The following is a 21325-nucleotide window of genomic DNA, read 5'->3' on the forward strand; positions in this document are numbered from 1 at the left end:
ATGGTGGTGTTGTATTGCATGAAAAGCAGGACAAGCAGTGGAAAAGAGCAGCCCATCATGCATTAGCTGTCACTACAATGGTGCAGGGGCAGAGGGTACATCAAAACACAGCTAGATTTGTTTAACAATTTTAGTGTATATTACCTATCTAGGATGGTTTTCTGTAAGAGAACAGTTTCCTGTTATTACAGTACCAGTTGGGTACAGTAATTTTTCTGATTCTCCTTTCCATACATATATTCTTGCAAGCCTGTAGTTAGATCAACTCTGTTATTTGCATTTGTTTTCTTTTGCTGAGCAAAGCTAAATGGAATTTCTGCTCATAGGTGATCCCACTGGATGGATCTCATGAGTCCTCCTCTCTCTCTTTGATTACATTTTCAGGTGCATTCATTAAGAGATGTATCTCCAAACCCTGAATCTTATTCCAGATTCCACTGTTCTGCTTTGCACTATTTCACCAGTAAATAATTAACATAAGTCCAGCTGATTTATGTAATGAAAGATTTACTCTGCTAGGCGGAAGGTTCTGCTGATGCACAGCTTTGTAGTGTCTTCTTCTGGGAAAATTGGTATGAAGCTACTGTGAACAACTCTTGACTTCCAAAATTCCTTGTACTCTCATAGCGATGAAATGGAGAAGCCATTTAAAGGCAGATTGAATGTAATATTTTAAGGAAATCTAGCAGGCTTACAATACACATAATTGTCTAGTGGCAAGACAGAAACCAAAGCATCAAGACTGAGTGCATTTTACTGATGCACTAGATGCAGTAAGAAAATCTTTCTTGGTAGTGGAAGCTACTGCTGTTTTAAATACATGAGGCAAAGCTACAGGCAGATTTTTGAGCAACTTTTATAATTTAATATGTTTATAATCAAATTCTATTTCAATTGCATGCAGGCTGAGAGTGCAGGAGCTGGTTACTGTTACTGGTTCCCTAAATGAATGCACTAAGATTTAGAAGCTGGGTTCACTAACAATGAGTTTAATTGGTATCTACACACAGTGCTGAAGTCCCAAAATTGTATTCTGGGCACACACTTGACTCAGTGAAAAATTGGGATAGATTATGTAGAGACAGTGTGTAATTCCCCTTGCAAAGTCCTCACAAGTGCAGAGGGAAGGCGAGTGGCCAAGACAATCCCTTGCCTGAGCTACCCAAGCTACTGGCAGCTACAAAGTCTTTAGAAGCAGTGATAAATTTGAGGGTAGTCATCTGACTTGCCTTAATCAGCACTGATTAAAAAGATCTAAATGGCTCCTGGCAGCCCCTGGATCAGAAGGATACAGATGCTCTCTCCCTAGTGGTATGCCAGTCACCACTGGGTAGGTAAATTCCATCTATAAATGTCAGGGGTAACATTTCAGTCAAAAGTTGTACAGTGGCACTCAGAAGAGCTGATGTACTGTGAAGATATAAGGAGAATGTAAATAACACTGCAAATATTACAAATTTTTTGTGTACATTGATTGGGAGGCCTTTTGGAGAGGTCATGATCTTTTTTGCTGACTCTGAAAAGCTATGGCCTAAATAGAGGACACCTTAGAGATAGGCAAGAAAAATTAACAATATAAATGTAATTTTAAAAGCTGGTTAGCTGAAAGAGGAGTTAAATGGGAAATAATATTGTAGAAGTATACATATTGTTTAACAAAATTAAATCAACTAATCATTTTTTATCCTTTTTCACAATTCAAGACCATGCAGGAATGCAATTAAATTGAAAGGCTGAAACTTTCTAAAGTTTAAAAGAAAATATTTCTTCATGTAACCTAATGTCTCAGATTCCCCTTCAATGAAATGGGACAGTATTTTTCCTCCATCTCCAGCTAGTATTTTAATTTTTCTGAGTTCTTAAGCACCAGTTGGTTTATAAGTTAAAATTAGTTATACAAAGGAACACAGAATTGAGTAGAGCACAATAATTTTTCTGTAACATTTTTTATGTAGTCTCTAGACTTCAGTAAGTGGCTAAAAGACATCTTCCATAGAATTAATAATAGTGACTTTAAAAGACAGAAAAGCTAATTTTTGTGGTTGCTGTAGTTAATTGTGTTCATGGTGAATTATTTGCAGATGAAAAGAACCTAATCAATTCTTTTTCCTTACAAATCGGTTCTCAAAAATGATATTTAGAAATTTGGCCTGGCCTTATACTGCTAATTCATGCAGAACATAAATATATAGTTATATTCCTACAAATTCAAACAAGCAGTGGTTATATACCTGAGGAATGAGATGATAGCTTGTGGAACTCAGACCCAGCATCCAGGGTGATGTTGAAACTCAGAGTTTCTGAGGTCTGGAATGGAATAAGACATTTGCAGAGTGAAATATAAGGTAGAGGAGAGAATGAATTTTAGCACACTTCCCTCTCCATGAACCATGTACTGTGTAACTCATTTCTCTGTGGAAGTGTTCATGAAGCAATGAGAAGAAAATAGTTCTTGGTCTTACAATACCCTAAGCCTGTCTTTCACTCGCTAGAAGGAAATATGTTGGTTTGAATTTAAATAAAATAAATTCAAACTTGTCTTAAAAGTAATTTTTGTTGACTTTTATTGAATGAGGTGCCAAGAAAATGTACTATCAAAGTCTGTCTTTTCAAAGTACATCCACTGAATGGGAACCATATAAGCGTGAAAAGACCTTAGAGGAAATGTTAGTCAGGTATTATATTTTCTGGTTAATGGCCACCTAGGAGAAGCAGTAAAATAATCATTGTAGTGAAGATTACAAAGTATGTCATATTGCACCTCACTGTAAATATCACTTTAATTTTTTATGGCACAGATTATTTGTAAGTTTATTTTATATACTGCATAGCACTTAAATGTCACTGGATCTAAAACCTTTATCCGGGAAGCTCATTAGTTGAGCTGTCTGCGTTTGTATATCTGCCATCAGCATCTGGTGAGAGGGCTGCTGCTGACCCTGCCAGACTTGGGTCATGAGGTCAGCAGGTCTCATTTATTATTCAAAATTGCTTTCTGACCTTTTATCAGCTAGGTCAAAGAATGCTGCATTCTCCTTGGTTGAATTTTATAGTGAAATCAGTATCACGCACAGATAATAAAATTACCAATACGTGTTAATCTCATCCCTCTCTCTCCAAAAATGTACTCACTTTGAGGTTGATGAAGTTGGAAGAGTTGCCTGTACAAATATGTTTCAAGATCCTCGAGGCACCTTGTCATCCTTGTGAAATAACACACGTAGCTTCACATCTAGCTCATGATTTGATTGTGCATCTGCTTTCCCCTGGCGTGGTACAGAGGCAGCTGAAGGCAGAGCTCCATAGTTAACAGATGACCTCTCATTTTTATCACTCCCATATTTTTGCACTGTTACCTATTAACTATTTCTGTTTCTGATGTATTTTCACTGGTAACTGTATCTTCTGCCATCAGTTGCACACCTGTGTCAGTTGAATACAGGAGAGCTTAGAAGCATGGTAAAGCAAGAAAAGTCAATAAATATGAAGACTTTTTCTTGGAGATTTTAACAGAATGTGGAAAGAAAAAACATTGAGTCTAAAATAGTTTTTGATTCAAGGTGTGATCTAGATCTAGGAAGTCACTGCCCAGCATGATTTTAGTCCAGACAGAATCCAGAAGCACCTTAGCAAAATTAAAAAGAATTGATGATCTGCAATTTTAATTCTGTGATGATTAAAGTAGGAAGCATAAGTGACATTGCAGTAAGAAACATATTTGGGGAATTTTAGAACACTAAACTTTGAAGAGAAAATTAGCCATGAGATCTTAACAAGCCATACTACAGTATGGAAAATTGGAAACCATAAATGGCAGATTGATTCTTAAAGGGAGCTGTGCAGTTCAGCATTATCCCTCTGGAATGATTTCATCCTTTTTAAAAGAAGGAGCCAAAGGTCACATTGGTCTTGCCCTTGAAGCAGACAATATGAGATGTCAGCTTGTGCTTTCTGACACTGCATATGATGAATAACCTTGACGTAGTAATAAACAAATAACCTATATTAATGCAGTGAAGTATTAATGCAATATATACTTCAACAATGTATTGCAAATATACAGCTTTCATAGAAATGGATTTCCTCTAGTAATACTGCCATAGATTTATGGTTTCTTAAGTGTTGCTGTAAAATAAATTTTTAAATAATAGTATTTGTACCTATCTTAAATATGACCAATCATATGCATATAAATGAAGAAAATTGCTATGAAAAAGTAGTGATAAAATTACATTAAAAAAACCCTGAATATCTGTATTTTTGTAGATACTCGAATTGTTGCAAATACTGCATTTCTGGTGTTTCAAATACTTGTAGTCAATCACCTTTGTAAATGCAGCTCTGTCACTCATTAGTATTCAGTAAGGTTATCAGCCCTCCTCTTTTGATATTTCTTGTAGGAGAGAAAAAATTTATACTAGTAAGATGTCAAGGTGTGCATAACATTTGGTTGGAATGAAGTGTTTTCTTCTAATTACGGTAAGCTGAAAGACTGCTTGTTGTAGGGAGAGTTGTAACAGAGTGCAGGAGTCCTTTTAACAAATTCCTTAGCTTTAAGAACAGTCTTGTACTCATTGCAGTTTTGATGGCACATTTAGGGTTTTTGTGGTTGGGTTGTTTTAAACTGTAAGTTAAGGCCATTTCGTATTAATGAAATGCAGGATTTTGCCCTGTGACTGTTTGAAGTGCAGAGTTTCTCTTGTTCATGAGTAATGTCTGTATCTTGCAGGTATTCTGTAATTTTATATATCATATTTGTTTGCTTCTACCTACACACTGTGGTCCCAAACAAGTAACCTATTTTTAGTACAGGTGAGCTGTGTGGAGAGTTCTCAGCGTTCCCTCTGAATTGTCTAGAAACATGGCCATGTGCTGCCAAATGTGAGTTAACCCTGGATCCTACTCCAGCCTTTTAATATCATGCAGAACGTACATCCAAAAGAGGGTGTAGTCTAAAAGAGGGTGTAGTATCCAAAAGAGGGTGTAGTCTAAAATAAACCAATAAAAAAATCTGCTTTTTAGGAGGTGACATTATTAGAATAAAAAATAAGACAAGAAGGAAAGTGAGCCCTACCTATTCATTTACACTCTGTAGCTGTCTTCATGAGCTGAAACAAATCAAGTAATTTGTTCTTCTAAACCACATTTTCACTTTCCTTTACCTCTGAATGAGCAATACCCTGGGAATGGAACCTGAGGTGGCAGCAGGTGTATGCAACTATAAAAGTGACAGGTAGATAAAGGTAATGTTTTTTATAACAATACAGTATGGTAAATACTGCTGATCCCAATTTTTTAATACTGAATTTACTATTTCCCATTGTAAGAATTATTTAAATCTGTTTTTAGCCTTTCATATTTTCTAGGAAAAATAGTGTCTGTAAGTAAGTTAATACTCCTAGGTACTGATGCCTTACACAGCTGTAGATCTGTTTGCACCCTCTTGAAGTCCAACAGGCCACATGCACTTTAGGTGTTTTTTCACAGACTGCCACAAGAGTTCTTGCAATTCTGTAGCAATGTAAAAATGTGGAGCTCTCTTGCCAGAGGTAGGCTATTCTCCTTTGGAAAAAGCTTTGGGTTGTGGGAGCAGTTTATGGCTAAAGGTTCACCTGCATTTGTCATTTGTGATAAAAGATGTGCAAAGACTGGGGTGCCTGTGAGTTTCAGTGGGTTCTGTGGATTTAATTAATGATTGAAAGCAGTTACACTGTGGTGCTACAGCTGTGCAGTCTCAAATCAATGGAATAAGAAGTCTGAAGCTCTGTTTTGAAGCTCAGAATTTACTTGGGTTGTTTTGGAAATGATAAGGCAGATTCCTTAAGCAGCCAGTTATAAGTGAACTTGTCTTCTGTTCTTCTGAATGTACTTAGGAAAAGTCATCTTACACTTACAGTATCTGTTTTTGTCCTTTTCACATATCCATTGGAATTTCTACACTGCTTGCTTCATCTCGGTCACCTTGGCCAAACTCAGATTGTGCTAAATCAAGAGCAGCTCTATTGCTTTTTATAAAAGTGCACCTAGTCAACACAGAGGTGAAGAAGGGAGTGAGCATTCTGTGATTTATTTTACAAGACTGCTTTCTGTTAATTATGCTACAGCCATTGCACAGTGCTTTTGAAACTGCAGTCAAGGTCCTGCTGCACATTTGTACCTTTTTTGTGCAGGAGCCCTTTTGGCATTTCCACTTCACTCATCTTACAAGCTGGAGTGCAACCTTCAGTGATCTCCTGAACTGGCAGTTATGTGTCCTGAAACACTAAATTTGTTTTTATCCTTCCATATGAACAAGGATATATATGACTGTCCCTAGATTCACCTCTGAATGTGCAGACAAGTTGGTAGTTGAAAGGAAATAGAAACAGAAACAAATCAACCAGTAAAAGAGAAGAATTCCAGCAATACAATTTGAAGTATCTGCAGCAGATTGGTAGGACACTTCCATATGGAATTTCTTGTGGAGGACTGGATAATTTCCCAATAGTCAGTGTATACCTACCTTTTCTATGTGTGATTGGAATATAGATGTGCACAAATAAACAACACCCTAGTAGACTTAAGTTCCAGAACACCTAAATAAAGATATTCCAGATACTTTTGACAAGGTGTAATTAAAAAAAAGCAATAGAAATGTTTATTTTCAGAACTAATAAGAAACTAATGATCAGACATTAATGAAAAAATAAATTCTAATTAGTGATTTGGCTACTATGGTAATATAATGAAGCCAGTGAATGTAATGTTTCACCAACCCTCATAATTTTATGGTAAATCTTATGGTATCTTGTGTGTTTCTTTCCCAAAAGTCCCAGTTTGTATGACGAAGTGATAGTATGCAATTATTGCTATAGGGAAATTTTTCTTCCTGAGGAATAAAGGCTCAACACCCAGAAAGGCTAACACTTAAAAAACAAGTGAAAACAGAACCTAAAGAAAACTTTTCTTCTTCTTGTCTTTTTTTTTTTTTTTAACCTAATACCTCTGGAGGCTCGAGTCCTACGCTGAAAGTGAGCAATACCAAAACTGATTACAGACTTTTTAGTTTGGCAGCATTGAGCAGCATCTTCCTGTTATATTAGACCAACCTTATTTAAGCAAAGTGCAGTGAGTTTGACATTTTAAAATATTTAAGATATCCTGCCACTTCTCCATCTAGATGATTTCTGCCTCACATATACATGACGCTTGAATGCCTCAAAGAGCTCATGGAAAAGCTCGCACTTGTGTTACGCCTTGGCTCTTTATCCCACTATGGTCCTTAACTCCAATAAGAATGTGATCTTGTACAAAGTCTTACGTGGCAAGGCAGATCAGCTGCCCTTTTTAGACCCAATACTTTTTAGTTCTTTGTACATGTGGTCTCACATAGCCTTGGGAGCACAGAGACAGTTGTCAGTCACCTCCTTACATGTCCAGCTTCTTGGAAGTGCCTGTGGTGTCTGTTTTGCCTCTTTATTTCCTGTCTCAAAGGGGAGGCTCCAGGCTCTGTTCACTTACATCTTGTCTTGCTGATGGCCTGAAGAATAGGGCTGAGTGTAGGTGAAGGTGCAGTATTTGGCAGCAGTCATCTTTTTACCCATTAAGTACTTCACAAAGTCTTGCTATCTATTCATTTGAGGGAGTGCCATATTCATTTTCTGGAGATACATCCAGTGCTGCTTAAAGTGGACAGCCTGTTTCCCAAACCTGTCTGCTTTGTGGTAACTGCAGCAGATGATCCACATTCATTACCAATATAACTGTGTATCATCTGACAGTTCAACAAGCACCTTTCTGATATTTACACATAGCAACAGATATTGCTCCTTAATTCAGAGAATAGCAAAGTCCAGATTTTGTTATAAGTTGCATCAGGAGAATAACTGCTTTGAAATTAATCTAAACTCATGCTTCTGTAACAGAGCTCACAATTATTGCCCATATATACAAAACTGATTTTCAGCTACAAAATAACAAAGGGGACAGCAACCTCTAGTAACTGCTGTTTGGGAAAAATCACTAAATTATGGTGTGAGATGTTAGTTTGCTGCCCTAAACACTAATTCACTACAAATCTTAGCCATGTAACTGGAAATCATTAATTAAATCCTGTGTAGCCAAGAATCATGCATAATGTAACACAACTACTGCAAACAGTCCGCTCCTGATCATTTAAATTTCCTTCTTGCTCTTACCGACATGAGGAGCTTGTATTTGAAGTAGTCCCTGATGAGATTTTGCCTTTTCATCCTTGGAGAATGTCCTTGTACATATTTATAGGACAAAGTAGAAGGATTACCTATGTGTGTTTTTTGCTTTTAGGGTATTAAATGTATTAATGTAAGAAATACATACCTTGGTACAGTATGATCATTTCAAAAATCTTTTGACTCAATGGAAAATAAAGGGTCTAATGCTCTAAGCCTTTAAGTAATCATACTCTGATTGGGTCATGTTCAAAAGGTAGCTACTTTTAAATTGAATATGCAATTCCCTGTGAAAAATACAATTTCCAAAAACATTTCCATATCTTCCATTAATTTTTATGAAGAGGTTTTAGTAAGCAGCCCACTCCAAAGGGCAGTGTTATTGCTAATCCATTGTCACCTTAGGGGTGAGAATAGATAGGCTACTCCCACAACACTGCTAATGTTCAAAAAGGCAATTTGTTTAAAGGATGGGCACAGAAGGAGAAGGAAGTGGAGTTCACAAATTAAAAACTGCGCAGCAGTTTCACTGCAAACCATCTACTAGTTATACGGTGCTATCCAATTAATCCATTACTCTTAGAAGAGGAAGCCCTGTATATCCAGGTACAATCCTTGCCAAATATCTGGACACAATCATAGGCTTTTAGGATTACAAGTAACATAATAAAGGATAATGATCAAAAATTAAGCACACCAATACAGAATGCTTGGGTTAACTGGACTTGCCATGTGTACTGTAAGGCAGCAGTCTGTTAGGTTTAAAGTGAGATTAAGGAGTTGTGTAACCTGCAATTATGCTGGTTTTCATTAAAAAAATAAGATTATTTGGCTCAGTAGGGCCCTTCCTTATATTTACCTCTGTTTAATTGGATTTGGAACTGCTTAAACATCTTTGAGTTGGAGCTTATAAGAAGATGATCCCAGCTGTTTTTCAAAGCTTAAGACAGCAGGCAGACAACATGATCATGTCAAGACTCATACTAAAGCCTTAATCCTACTTTTTCATCAACTAGCACTACAGCTGAGTCTTTAACCTTCTAAGTACTAAATGTGCTTTGGATCTCTCACAATACATTTACTGTCAAATGTTATTCTCTGATAATATTAATTTTTGCTTCCTTTCTAAAACGTACTTTTTAGAATAGTCTCTATCCATCTGAGTTTGGAGAGCTAGAGTATAACACTGTATTTTCAGTCCTTTTATTTTTAGTCCTTTTAAAAATACTGCTTACAAACTTGCATTTATTGAAGTCTATTGTTCTCCATCAGGGCAAAGCAATGCATTGACATATAGCTCACATTGCTGTAATGAATAATCAACTATATTGGTAACTATTTTTCAATGTACATGATTTTTACATTGAATATGTTTTGTTTTCAATAAGAAAGAAATGAGAACAACTTTAGTTTCATTCAGGTCTTTTTCCTAGGAACTGTCACGATGACCAAAACAAAATTTTCCAAATTTACTGCCTCAAAACATCCATTATTTTGTAACAGTACATTATTTACATTAATAATCCTAGGGTTGGAAAGATATTAAATCTTCTAAGGAGTTATTTCTGCATCTGTAAATAGTAGCCATTCAATGCAATAATCTGTGCTCCTTTCTCCTTTCCTTTCCTTTCCTTTCCTTTCCTTTCCTTTCCTTTCCTTTCCTTTCCTTTCCTTTCCTTTCCTTTCCTTTCCTTTCCTTTCCTTTCCTTTCCTTTCCTTTCCTTTCCTTTCCTTTCCTTCTCTTTTTTTTCCATCTCTTTTCTGCTCCTCTGTCGGGTAGTGCTCCGATTTGTCCTAGTGACACAGGGCTGCCAGCAGGAAAGCAAGCGTAGTTAATGCTCAGCTGCTCAAACCAGTCAAGCAAGCTAGCAAGTCCCAGCTGTGCTACTTGATGTTTTTTGATTGCACCTAGTCCTCAATCTGTGAACTGTTTTCTGGACTTAGATTCATCAAGCTCTGCCGCTTTAAAAACTCATGCAGGCAGGCATCCTAGGATATGCCATTATAAGCTGCTGCCAGGGGATCTTCTAGGAGATAAATGGAATCTGTGTGAAGTAAATTAGTGTGAACCAGTCAATCTGTGTGTCAGCCTTGAGCCACATCCATGGGTAACGAGCTTGCTGACTGAAAAGTCCACTGTCTTTTGCCAATCAGAGGTCTCAGCCACCAGGAAGCAGTCCTATACAACATTAGTGTCTCGGAATAATGCCTGTTTGACCAGCTAGTGAAACTCTTCAGTAGACGGTTCTGTACTGCTTGAGTTTACTTATTGCTTACAATTGAACTGAAAATCTTTTAAAGTCAGATAACATTTTAACAGTAGGGAGCATCACAGAAATGTCTTGGAAATAAGTACTTCCACTTTCCTACAGGAGCCATTCAGCAGAGTCATGCTGTGCTGCAGTTGGCTTTACCTCCCTATCAGTAATACATCTCCAAGACCATAATGCAAAAGAATAACAATAATCTGGCCAGAAGAGGTTAATAAAGAGGCTCTGTGTATTTTTTTTTCCATGGATTAAGCTATTTGGACAGCTTTGATCGAGAGATGGAAAAACTATAAAAGCTGTAACACTCATATTATGCACAGGGATGTGTCAGTGTCATAACTGTGCTGCACACATTCATTTAGTTTTGGTTTTAAAAGCAAATTGATGCAATCTATAGCAAGAATTTCTCTGTAGAAAGGAACTAAACCAGAATCCTCTGCAAGCTTCCTGATTTATGATTTTATATTTGAATACCAAATCAATCTACTATCATGAAAAGAATAATATCAATGCTGTCAAGTATGCAATTTTAAAAATAGGAAGTATTTCTTTGTTGGTTTTGTAGGTGCTACTGACACAGTGCTAGGATTCACATCTGCACTGTGTGCTCTGCAGCACTATTGGTCTAAAGTACAGAAACCAGGGGGAATTTTGCTGTATTTCTGTAGGAAAAGGTTCTTCATCCTTGGTGGCTGGTGGCCAGGCACTGGAACAGATTCCTCAGGGAAGTGGGCAGTGCACCAAACAGCTCAAGAAGAGTTTGAATAATGCTCTCAGGCACAGGGTGGGATTCTTGGGCATGGTGCTGTGCAGGGCCAGGAGTTGGACTTGATGACCCTTGTGGGTCCCTTCCATCTCAGCATATTCTCTGATATTTTTAGAAATTTGGATAGGTGAGGAAATGCTATATACCTTAATTAAAAAGGAGACTGATTATCTAGTAACTAGCAGGTTTTGGCTTTCTTTACTGATTCTGTAATCAAATTTTTCTTCCCTATTGTCTCCCAATTACTGGTTGGAAAAAAAAATGAGAGAGGGATAAACAATGTTAATCAAATAATTCAGTCTTACATCATGTTTGATTAAATGACACACTTAGGGAAATTGGAAAAGAGAATTTTAGGATTTCTTTCCAGAGAGGACATTGAGAAGAAGAAACAGTATATAACAATAGAAGAATTAATAAAAGGCAGTTTGGGGTTGCATTTTCCTTTTTAAAATCCTCCAAGTTTTCCAGAAGCTTGTGCTTCAGAGCTGTGCAGTAGATGCTGTGTGGAATTTTATGGGAAAGTATTTTATTTCTTGCAGTAGAACCCACAGAGACAAATTTAACTAGTTAGGTGTTTTATAATATATACTACACAGAATACATGGACAGAATCTGCTATAAATCACAACTAAGATCAAGACAACTGCTTTAAAATTGAGTGAATGTTTCATTGCACTAATGAAACAAAAATGGGATGTCCTTTGAGAGCATAATTTGTTACATGCCATTATATTTTAGTTGAGAGAAGTAGAGAAGTCCCTCTGGGTGAATAAAACTTCAAGGTATATTGGGAAAAGAATCGCTGAAAATCTCAATTTTTCTGTTTGGAGGAACGCTGCCCTCACAGACATAGGGAGAGAGGAAAATGGACTTTTGAGGGTTTTTTTGATATATTAAAACCTTTCTCACATACAGAAGGAAAAATGTTCTTTAGTTGCAATTCACTTGGTGAGTGGCACGAGCTTTGTTTGCAGGTGCCTTTGAAGCGCAAGAGCCAGCTCAGACTTCCCAGGCATGTGGGTTGATTGTTCTGCAAACTGAGCTCTGCCATCAGGTCCTACTTCTGCATTCATTGTGATGGATTCAAGTCCAGGACCTTCCAGTTTGGCTGGTTCCATACTGGCTTATTTCAACTGCCATGTACTGCAGCATTCACTTCAGAATAATAATACATTTCTCTAGGTAAATATATTCTTTTTTTTTTAAATTAAAATATAATGGAAATTGGGCCAATGTGATATTTAATCATCAGAAGATAAAAACCAGCCGTTCTCAATTAAATGACAACTACATATATCTGTGCAGATTTTTTCAAATTACACTAAAATTTATGAAATGACCAGCATCTGATGTCTTCTGTCAGTGAAATGAATTTTTGGTTTGTAGAGCCTGAGAAATGGCCTAGGAAGAAAATATGGTTCAATTCAATAAGGATGAGGACAGGGATCTAGATTGAGGTAGGATTAATCTTCTGCAAAGAGACAGGATGGGGAAGAAAAAGCAAGATAACAATTTCTCAGGAAAGAATCTGAATCACAAGCTGAGCATGAGTCAACAGCATTCCTGGTGTTGCACAAAGGCAAGCACCACACTGGGGAGTGTCACCTGGAAAACCTGTGAGTGATCCTTGAGCTGTGCTCAGCACTGGTGGCACCAGGGGCACAGCCCCACCCGGGCAGACTCCTGCCTGCTGGGAGCCTGCTGGGCGGGCTGGGAGCTCCGTCTGAGCCGTGTCACCTCCGTGTCTGCCTCTCCTGTGCCTCTGGGACTGCAGAGCTTCTGCTGATAGTTCTCTTGGCAGCTCATGAATGTGTTCTGCTTTTCTTGAAATATTTGTGAAATAATCTTACCCTTTTAGTTTGGCTGGAAGTACACGGAGAAAGCAAAGTGGATTAGGAACCGTCAGTCTTGAAAAGAGAGAAAATTAAAGATTTCAGCCACAGGGGTTATGGAGAGAGTGTGCTGGGCTCATACCTGTGCCTTTTCTCAAACAAGAAGTTGCACATTAAGCCAACAGGGAATAAGCAGACAGACAAAATGAGGTGCCCTCATGTGTGAGAAAACTATGGAGTTTGCCATTTCAAAGTGAGTTAGGATGTAGGATGTAAAGGATGCAAAAATTACACATTTAAGGAAAAACTGAAGAAATTTGTGGAACAGGTATCTATTGTGAGGTATTACAGGAGGGGAAAAATTTGTAATTCTTTGAGTTTCAGATAGGACTTTAGGAGAAATTTCTGATGAATTATTTTTTTATGGTCGTTGGACTCTTAAACTGCTAGTTTTTAGTCTCAGCAAATATGGCTGTTCTTAAACTTTTCATTATATTTTTATGATATCTATGAAGTGTGCTTTTAAAATAGTACTCAAAGCATTTATTGCTCCATCAAGCTTCTTAAGTATAGTACAGTAAGTGCCTTTACAAGCCAAACAGCTCAGAAGTCACATTGCAGCACAATTGTTTTATCCATTTACAAAAATTTAAAATGCCACCATTTTGTTTCCCTTTTACAGCTTTTTTTTCCATGCAGTTTTATTTAGATTCAAGTTGCTTTGTATTCCATATTGAACATTAAATATATTTATCACCTGAATCTTCTCTTGCCTAACATCTTCAAATGAAAAATCATTTTTGTTCCCCTATCCAGTCATTTTGAATGACAAATAATATCTTGTTTTCCCTACAGACAGACTGTCTTTAAGTCACTAATCCACCTTATCAATAACACAGGCATCTTATCAGAAAATGCTAAATGTTTTATTTGCCTGAGTTATGCAAACTTCTTTCTCCAGTGTGTCTGCCCTCTAAAAATTGCTATGCAGAGCATGTTTTTTAAACTTTAGTGCAGGATATTTACAGAGTGGAACAAGGCTTTTCAGAGTTTCAACCAAACGTGTAGAAATAAATGACCATGGTGAGTTGTTGCGGTATTTTGTGATTAGGCTGTGTTCACAAAGAACAGCTTCAACAGTTTGTTCAGAGGCTGTTCTTTAAAGACTGATCACCAGTATCTTTTTGGAAATTATTTGCTTTTATTGTGTGGAATTGTTTTAAATATTTTGAAACTAGATACATTATATATTTCATTAAATGCTACTATCTTATGACATTACTATTCTAAATCCCATACCTATATTAATGACTTTTTCTATTTCAATAATGTAAGAAAATGGGTATCAAGTTCAGTAAACAAATCTTAAGAGCTCAATAAGAAGCATCAGAAAAAAAATACTACAATTCTCAAGATAGATCCTGTGCAATGAAGATTTATGTCATCTTTATATGCTAAGTTCAAGGTCATTTGCTTCAATGAAATATGTGCTTTTACCTTATTTCCATGCTAACAAAGGTAATCTCTACTGTCCATGTAACAATGGAAATGACACTGCACTGAATAGAAAGAAAATGTTATTGGAGTTATCAGATATAGTCTTTAACTTGCTTAGGACTCATAGATTTGGGGCTCATTTATACTCTATTTATGTCACTTTGACTACAGAGATTACCTTTCAGAGGGAAGCAAAAGTAATTTTAAGGTCTATTTAAACCCAAAGTAGGACAGAGTGTCTTCTGAATAAAGATGACACTGTTTATGTTTAAATAACTTAAATTCCATCAGCATCTTCAGTATAAGCAGTTCAGAACACTCTTTCTCTGACTGATATTTGTACATAAAGTCCTATTCCCCTAAGAGAACATGCAGAAAAATAGGTGTTAGTGCTGAGATTTTTTTTTCATATTTTTCCTTTATTATATAATGCCATTTTTACTTTCACTCTTTATTTGGGCCAGACTGTACTTTCCTTATTTTTAACTTCTCAATTCCCTTTGTTCTTCTACGATATTTTTAAGAAACCTTTTTTTCCAGTTGAGCATATAACATGATGTTTCAGAAAAGAAAGATCTGAAGGTCTCTGCCTTGGTCCCTTTCTTGCTCACTGCGTGCACTTATTATGTAACTTTATAAACCAGGGTCTTGTGAAGTTTATTTGCCTGGTTTTGCCTAGGGAGGTGTGTGTACTTCTGAGCAGGTGACAGGGCTGAGGGAGACTTCCCTTACTTGCACCAGTGACCCCATCCCAGCCTGTGTTCTGGCTTTCTGAAACAAGCACTTCCCTCCTTTCACTCACACTTGCTGAACTGCCTTCTTTGGCAGCTGTTTTTGCACAGGTTGTCCAGAGTTCTCTCTCTTTGTCCTCATGAAAACCCTTTCCACTGCTGCTTTCCATTCCCTTTAAACTGTTCCTAATGACCAGCTATTTCTGCAAGTGTTTCATGCTTTTTGGCATTTTTCAGCTCTATCAGCAATGCCTGTCATTCCTTTTCTTATTTTTGTATTTCTTGGCTTTTAATGACTCCATCCTCTCCCAGATTTCCCCAAATCTCTGCAGTATCTACTCAGATACACCAACTGGAAATCCTCCTGCTTTGTCCAAGCATCTTGCTGTCCTGTCTTGGTTTCTGTCTTGTTCATTTCACACCTTCCTTGTGAGCTACCTCATCTGTGTATGGAACTGCTTTTAGTTGAGTTTTATTTATTATGCTATGAGTTCTCAGCTGAATCTGGTATCTTCACTAAGAACACTGTTCAGTACTGTGTTGTAAAGTCCAGCTGGTCAGTTGAAATGATCTGACTTGTGCTGACATGGCCTGGGAAGGAGCAGAGCACTTGAGCAGGTTTGTTTTAGTCCCATGCAAGGCAGTTGCAGCACAGAGTTCCAGTAAGGGAAGTCTCTGCCAGCTCCTACTTGGGATTGATTCTGGTGCTGTGGAAGTGTCTTCCCTCTTTGGTTCACTATGAGAGTTCTTGACTGGGTAAAAATACACAATTCATTTTGAAAGGCTGATTCTGAATTTTTGGTGACTACTATTAGACCAAAACAGACAGATCTTGTGATTTTTTGCTTTCCCTCCAAAGGTATAGCTGTACTTTTTGTTTTTTCTCTCTCATCACAGGGTACTCTGTTGAAAATTTTTCTATTGTTCTACTTCAGAGTAGCTCTGACTTAAATTCATGCAGCTGTAATGACTCAATCTGTCACTCAGCACACTGCAGCTGACTCCACTGTATGAAGAACTGTTTTAGAAAAAAGTGTCCTAAAAATTTGGCATAAAATTATTTTGTTTTTAAATATAGTATCAATACTTGTATATTCCAATTTTTCTTTTGAAGGGTGAATATTCACTTAGTGTATTTGAAAATTATTTAAATGTTGTAAAAAGAGAAAAGGACAGCTATCTTTAAAGATATTTCTTCCTTTACTTATGATAGGGTTTTTTATGTGTGAAAAAGAACATTTGTCATTTGTTATTGTAATTGTTCTTCAGTGTCAACTCACTCCATGCAGATTATCATGTCAACCCTTCATGCTTTACCTGAGCAGAGTTTTACACACTGATTTGTTGCTATCCAAGGCAAACCTTTTAAGCAAAATTTACTGGTTTTTTGTTTTTTTCAGGTGAAATGCATGGCGTCCCTATCATAGATTTTATTATATATTATGTTTTAATATTACATTTTCAAGGTTCTAATTCCACAATAGTATTGAAGCCCTGATTGCCTCAAACAGACTCTGTGTAGTTTCAAAAGTCAAGAATGATGGAACCTTTTGGTGACCTGGGATCAATAGCTGCAAACCCATGGAAAGCACAGAGCACTGAAGTGGAATATGTGTCTTTTGAGTTTCCCATGTCTGCATACTGCCCTGAGGCCTTGTTGATTCACTCATAATCCTGGAAAATTTAAATAGGTGTTCGAATTACTTAATCCTTCAGCAAATATTCATTTGTCCAAAAAAAAAATCCATCAACATTTATAAGGGAAGGAATTTCTCTTTTGAAAAGAAGACAGAAAAACATGGAGATTGTGCATAGCCATTCATATCCCCATGCCCCTGAAGTTTGGAATTTTGCTTAGTTTTCTAGATATTACCAAAAAAAGAAGTGTTTTCTAGCCACTGCTATTATCTTAGGAAATAGGATCAGCTAGGAGTTTTAAGAGGACAGAAAAATCGAGATCTAGTCTTTACTGTTCTATTATTCTATAATATACTACTTACAATTGTACTTCATCTTCAAGCTGTAGTTGTGGCTCCATGTAGTGATATTAAGCAGAAGAGAGGGAAATGGACTTTGACAAGGGAAGCAACTCTCTTCTCCTCAAGAAAAATTATGTGGTATTTTGTTCAAAAGCCAAGTGAATTAAAAAGTCATATATAAACTGGTAATTATTGCCCTGAAAATATTTGAATGCTCAGAAATGGATATGTTTTTAGCAGTTAAGTAAAACATATAACCAAATTTGGTAATCCTTAAACTGCAACTCAGTCTGGGTTTCAGTGCATTTTGGAATTTTGAGTAATTTTCTTACACATTCCAGCTTGTTGTATACAGCATATTTTCATTTTAAAACATACACCATTTCTCCCTGCTAAATGACTCCAGTAATTACAAAACCATCTGATTGATCTTTTATGTTGTTTACTGGCTTCTTTGGTGAAACAGACAAGCATTGTTTATGACTTCTTAATTATTTTATTATTTTAAGATTCTGTAAGAAAAAACTGGTTTACTACTTCAAAGGGACCTCATTTAACCTGATGCCTCAAACATCACCCTGCACACATTCTTGTCTCTAGATTTTTCAACTGTCTTGTGGTTGCGTATAAGTAGTTTGTGTTTCTGGGGTTTTTTTTCAATTTATTATTTGTGTTTACAAATTATGTCTTCAGCATTGAAGGCTCTGCAAAAAAGCAGTAAGTGCTGATTTCTGCATACATTACATTTCTCCCTGTGTTTTATTCTTATTGCTGCAGTCAGTGTGCTGAAGCATGACAAGAGCTCCAAGTCGGCAAACTTCCAAGATGTGGAGGATATGTCTGACAGATGTGTCTTGGAAGAGTCTGAGAGTCCAGGTGAGAGGCATTTAAAGACAACCACCAAGTATCAAGTGATAAATCTGACACAGCTTTTGCGTCTGTAAAAAAAGCAGATTGTAATGCTGTTTCCTTTTTAGCAGCTGCAATGTCAAATTAATGGTCACCTCCAGGGGTCACAGTGTGGAGCTGTTATCCTTTCCTCTTTCATCAGGAGTTCAGGTCTGAAAAAGGATAAAGGCTTTATGACCAAAAAGAAAGCTGACACTACTAGTTCATTATAATTACTTTTGGACTACACTGCTTGCTTAATATATGTACAATGTCTGACCCTTTGAAGGTAGTGTGAGATTATGAAAAATTAGAAGTACTGTATATACTGCAGCTGAATGCAGCAGTGGACACTCAAACACTGCATCTCTGGAGGAAAGCAAATTGGTGGCATTAAATAGCTTGATTCTTTCCTTTAAATCAGCTCACAATCATTTCATTTTAATGACTCTTAACATTGATTCAGCTAAATACAGGAACATCCATAAAGTGCATCCTTTTTGGCAACCGAAAGATTTATCTTCATGTAGTTTCATTATCTTTCTCGTTATGGAACATCTACAAAATTTATTAATGAATCCCAAAAGGAAACAATTAAATATAAATTGTATCGAGTCACAGCTGGTTAAAAACATTCTGTGCGACTAAATACCAAGATCTTTTAAGCAAACTGTGAGCTTGACCCATATACAGCACACACATAACCTGCACACAGTCCTCATTAGTGAAAGAGTTAAACATCTTTCTTCACTTGGTATTTTCCTTCCTGTTTTATCTGGTTTCTCTGTACCCTCCTGCATCTTTGTGTGCTGATCCGTGTATCATATTTTTGATTCATCGTCTCTGCGGCCTGTCAGCTTAGTTAAGAGATTTCCAAATCTTGCAGCCTGTGCTGACAGGGGGCAGCTGCCAACAGTCCCCTGATCCTTCCCCAAGGAACACTGCTGAGATTTAATTTTCAGTCAAAGGGTGCAGTCTGAAATCCATGTCAGGTCCCCTAAGTCATCTCAGAACCCGGATAGGACCCATGTCTGGGGGATTATATTTCAGCACACTCCACTCTTCCAAGATTCCTTGGGAGTTCAACTACTGTCATATACCTGATTTGAACTACATTCTCTTTTCATCTTTTCCAGAGAAATGAACACCAGTATATGTTACAATAATTGAAACCAATGAATTGTAAATCTCTATTCATTTTAAAACCACATAGACTTGGACTCAGCGTTGTCCAGCAGAAACCAGCATGAGATTAAGAAAGAAATAGGTAATCTACTCTGAAAGGAGCCAGGTTTGACAATCTGTGGTGTTTAGTATCTCCTTAAGAAACCATCTGTAGTCATTTCAACAACAATTATGGGCCGAAATATGGATTGTCCAAGATTTGATCAGTTTTGAAGTGAGAAAGGATTAAAGCAAGATGGCACTACAGTGTTCAGGGGAGAATTAATGTACCTTAAAGATAACACTAATTTTAACCTTAAATTAATTCTCTCTGGCAAAGTGTACCTATTTGGATGGGAACTTACAAATCCAATTCCTCACTCTGCATATCTATATGAAGTAATGGAAAGAATAAAAGCCTTTCAGGAGGTGAATATTGACTGGCAAAAATACATGTTGATAAAGCATCCAAACTTAAAAACTGAGTTCCAATCGGTCCATCTGACATCATTAAACTAGTAATAAACAATGAATTACTCTGGCTTTTGTTTCTGTCCATTCCTGCATTTTAAGACATCTTGTCTTATAGGTCTGAAAACCTCAGGAGATTTCACTACTGGTCTCACTGCTTTCCACTGAGAATTTGTGGCTTGGTTGTCATGGAGACATCGTATTTCTCCAAGAATTGCTCATATTGATCCGTGGACAGGCGTAAATGGCCAGGCGAATGTGAGGAGTAAAGGGGGTTGGGCAGTACTATAAAATGACCAGAGGTTATGGGTCGGAAATAAGCTCATAGCAAACACTTAGGTAAAGAGAAAGAAACAGTTTCATTTTGTTTCAGGATTTCGTTTTTGCACTTTATGCCATTGTCTTCTTTCACTATAGACTGAAAGAAACTTGTTAGTCACTTGTCATGTCAGATCTTTGGTGCTTGTCCTGACACAGCTGTCAGCCTTCCAGCTCTGTGCAGTTCAGGGACACACAACAAAGAGCTAGGAACATGAATTATTTATTGCTCCTTGTGCGGATGAAATTCTGTGATAAGAAATTAAGACACTTCTGACAGAAGTGCTTGTTTGAAAGGAAAGATTTGGTAACACAATACATTTACTTAAAGGTTACCATTTACTTTTAGTAGCAAACATTGAAACAATAATATGACATTCAGTTGGCTATGATTTTCTCAGGTGCTTTAACTTTGAATCATGGAACCTGAGAGTGCTTGGGAGGTCAGCGTTTCATTTGGTGAAACCTGTGACTTAAGAATCTCTCACACATATTCAAAGTCTGGGCAAACTTACAAACTTAGAAGTTTTTATTACTAAATCTATAAAGAGTCTCTTGTGCTTCACTTACAAGATGTTGTCATAGATGCAAAAGTGATGTTAAGAAATATATTTATTTTATTATCTCTTCTGATGAGGAAAAGGTGAAAATATGACAATATACCTGGAAGGAATTCCAACTATTGCTAGAAAGGGTTCTTTGTTACTACTTCTACCAGCCTTCAGGAAGGCTGTAGAGCAGCCATTAACACATCTATCTGTACATTGTGGTTTTTGGTGGTGAGAGGTGCAGTCTCTTTCCTTGACATTAGAATGAGCTTTATTTTTAAAGTGATCTTTGTTTTCAAAAATAACATGAAACTTGCTCTGTTTGTTTTACTTTCACATTTTCTTTGTCTGCACATGTTTTCACTGCTCTGCGCATTGGCCTCCAGCAATTGTAGGAGGCAGATACTCAGATGAATAGCAGGAATCCATTTGACTACCCAAGACACCAATCCGAGATTTACCTGTGATTTCTTGTGTTTAATGTGTGATCTGAACTACTCTCAGATAGGTAATGAAACCCCTCAACCTGCACTTTTCTCTTGGATAATTCACAGTAAACACTTTTCACAAGTGATGGACACAGGTAAATATCAGACTGCAGTTTCTTGTCTAAGTGAAATGGATTTTAGTTTCTCTCTTCATGTGGCTACAGGCTGCCATTATCTGTGA

The 21325-nt window shown here is 37.0% G+C and overlaps 1 protein-coding gene across 1 annotated transcript in view; it reads left to right on the forward strand.

Annotated features, from left to right (window-relative positions):
- WDR72 (WD repeat domain 72) overlaps positions 1 to 21325 on the forward strand; it is a 90453-nt gene that overhangs the window by 66384 nt on the left and 2744 nt on the right. The window contains exon 18 of the mRNA XM_066558846.1: positions 18045 to 18143. Coding sequence (XP_066414943.1) covers positions 18045 to 18143 — 99 coding nt within the window. The remainder of the gene's footprint in view (positions 1 to 18044; positions 18144 to 21325) is intronic.

This window comes from Molothrus aeneus, chromosome 13 (assembly GCF_037042795.1).
Source record: "Molothrus aeneus isolate 106 chromosome 13, BPBGC_Maene_1.0, whole genome shotgun sequence".
In the NCBI taxonomy this organism is placed as follows: domain Eukaryota; kingdom Metazoa; phylum Chordata; class Aves; order Passeriformes; family Icteridae; genus Molothrus; species Molothrus aeneus.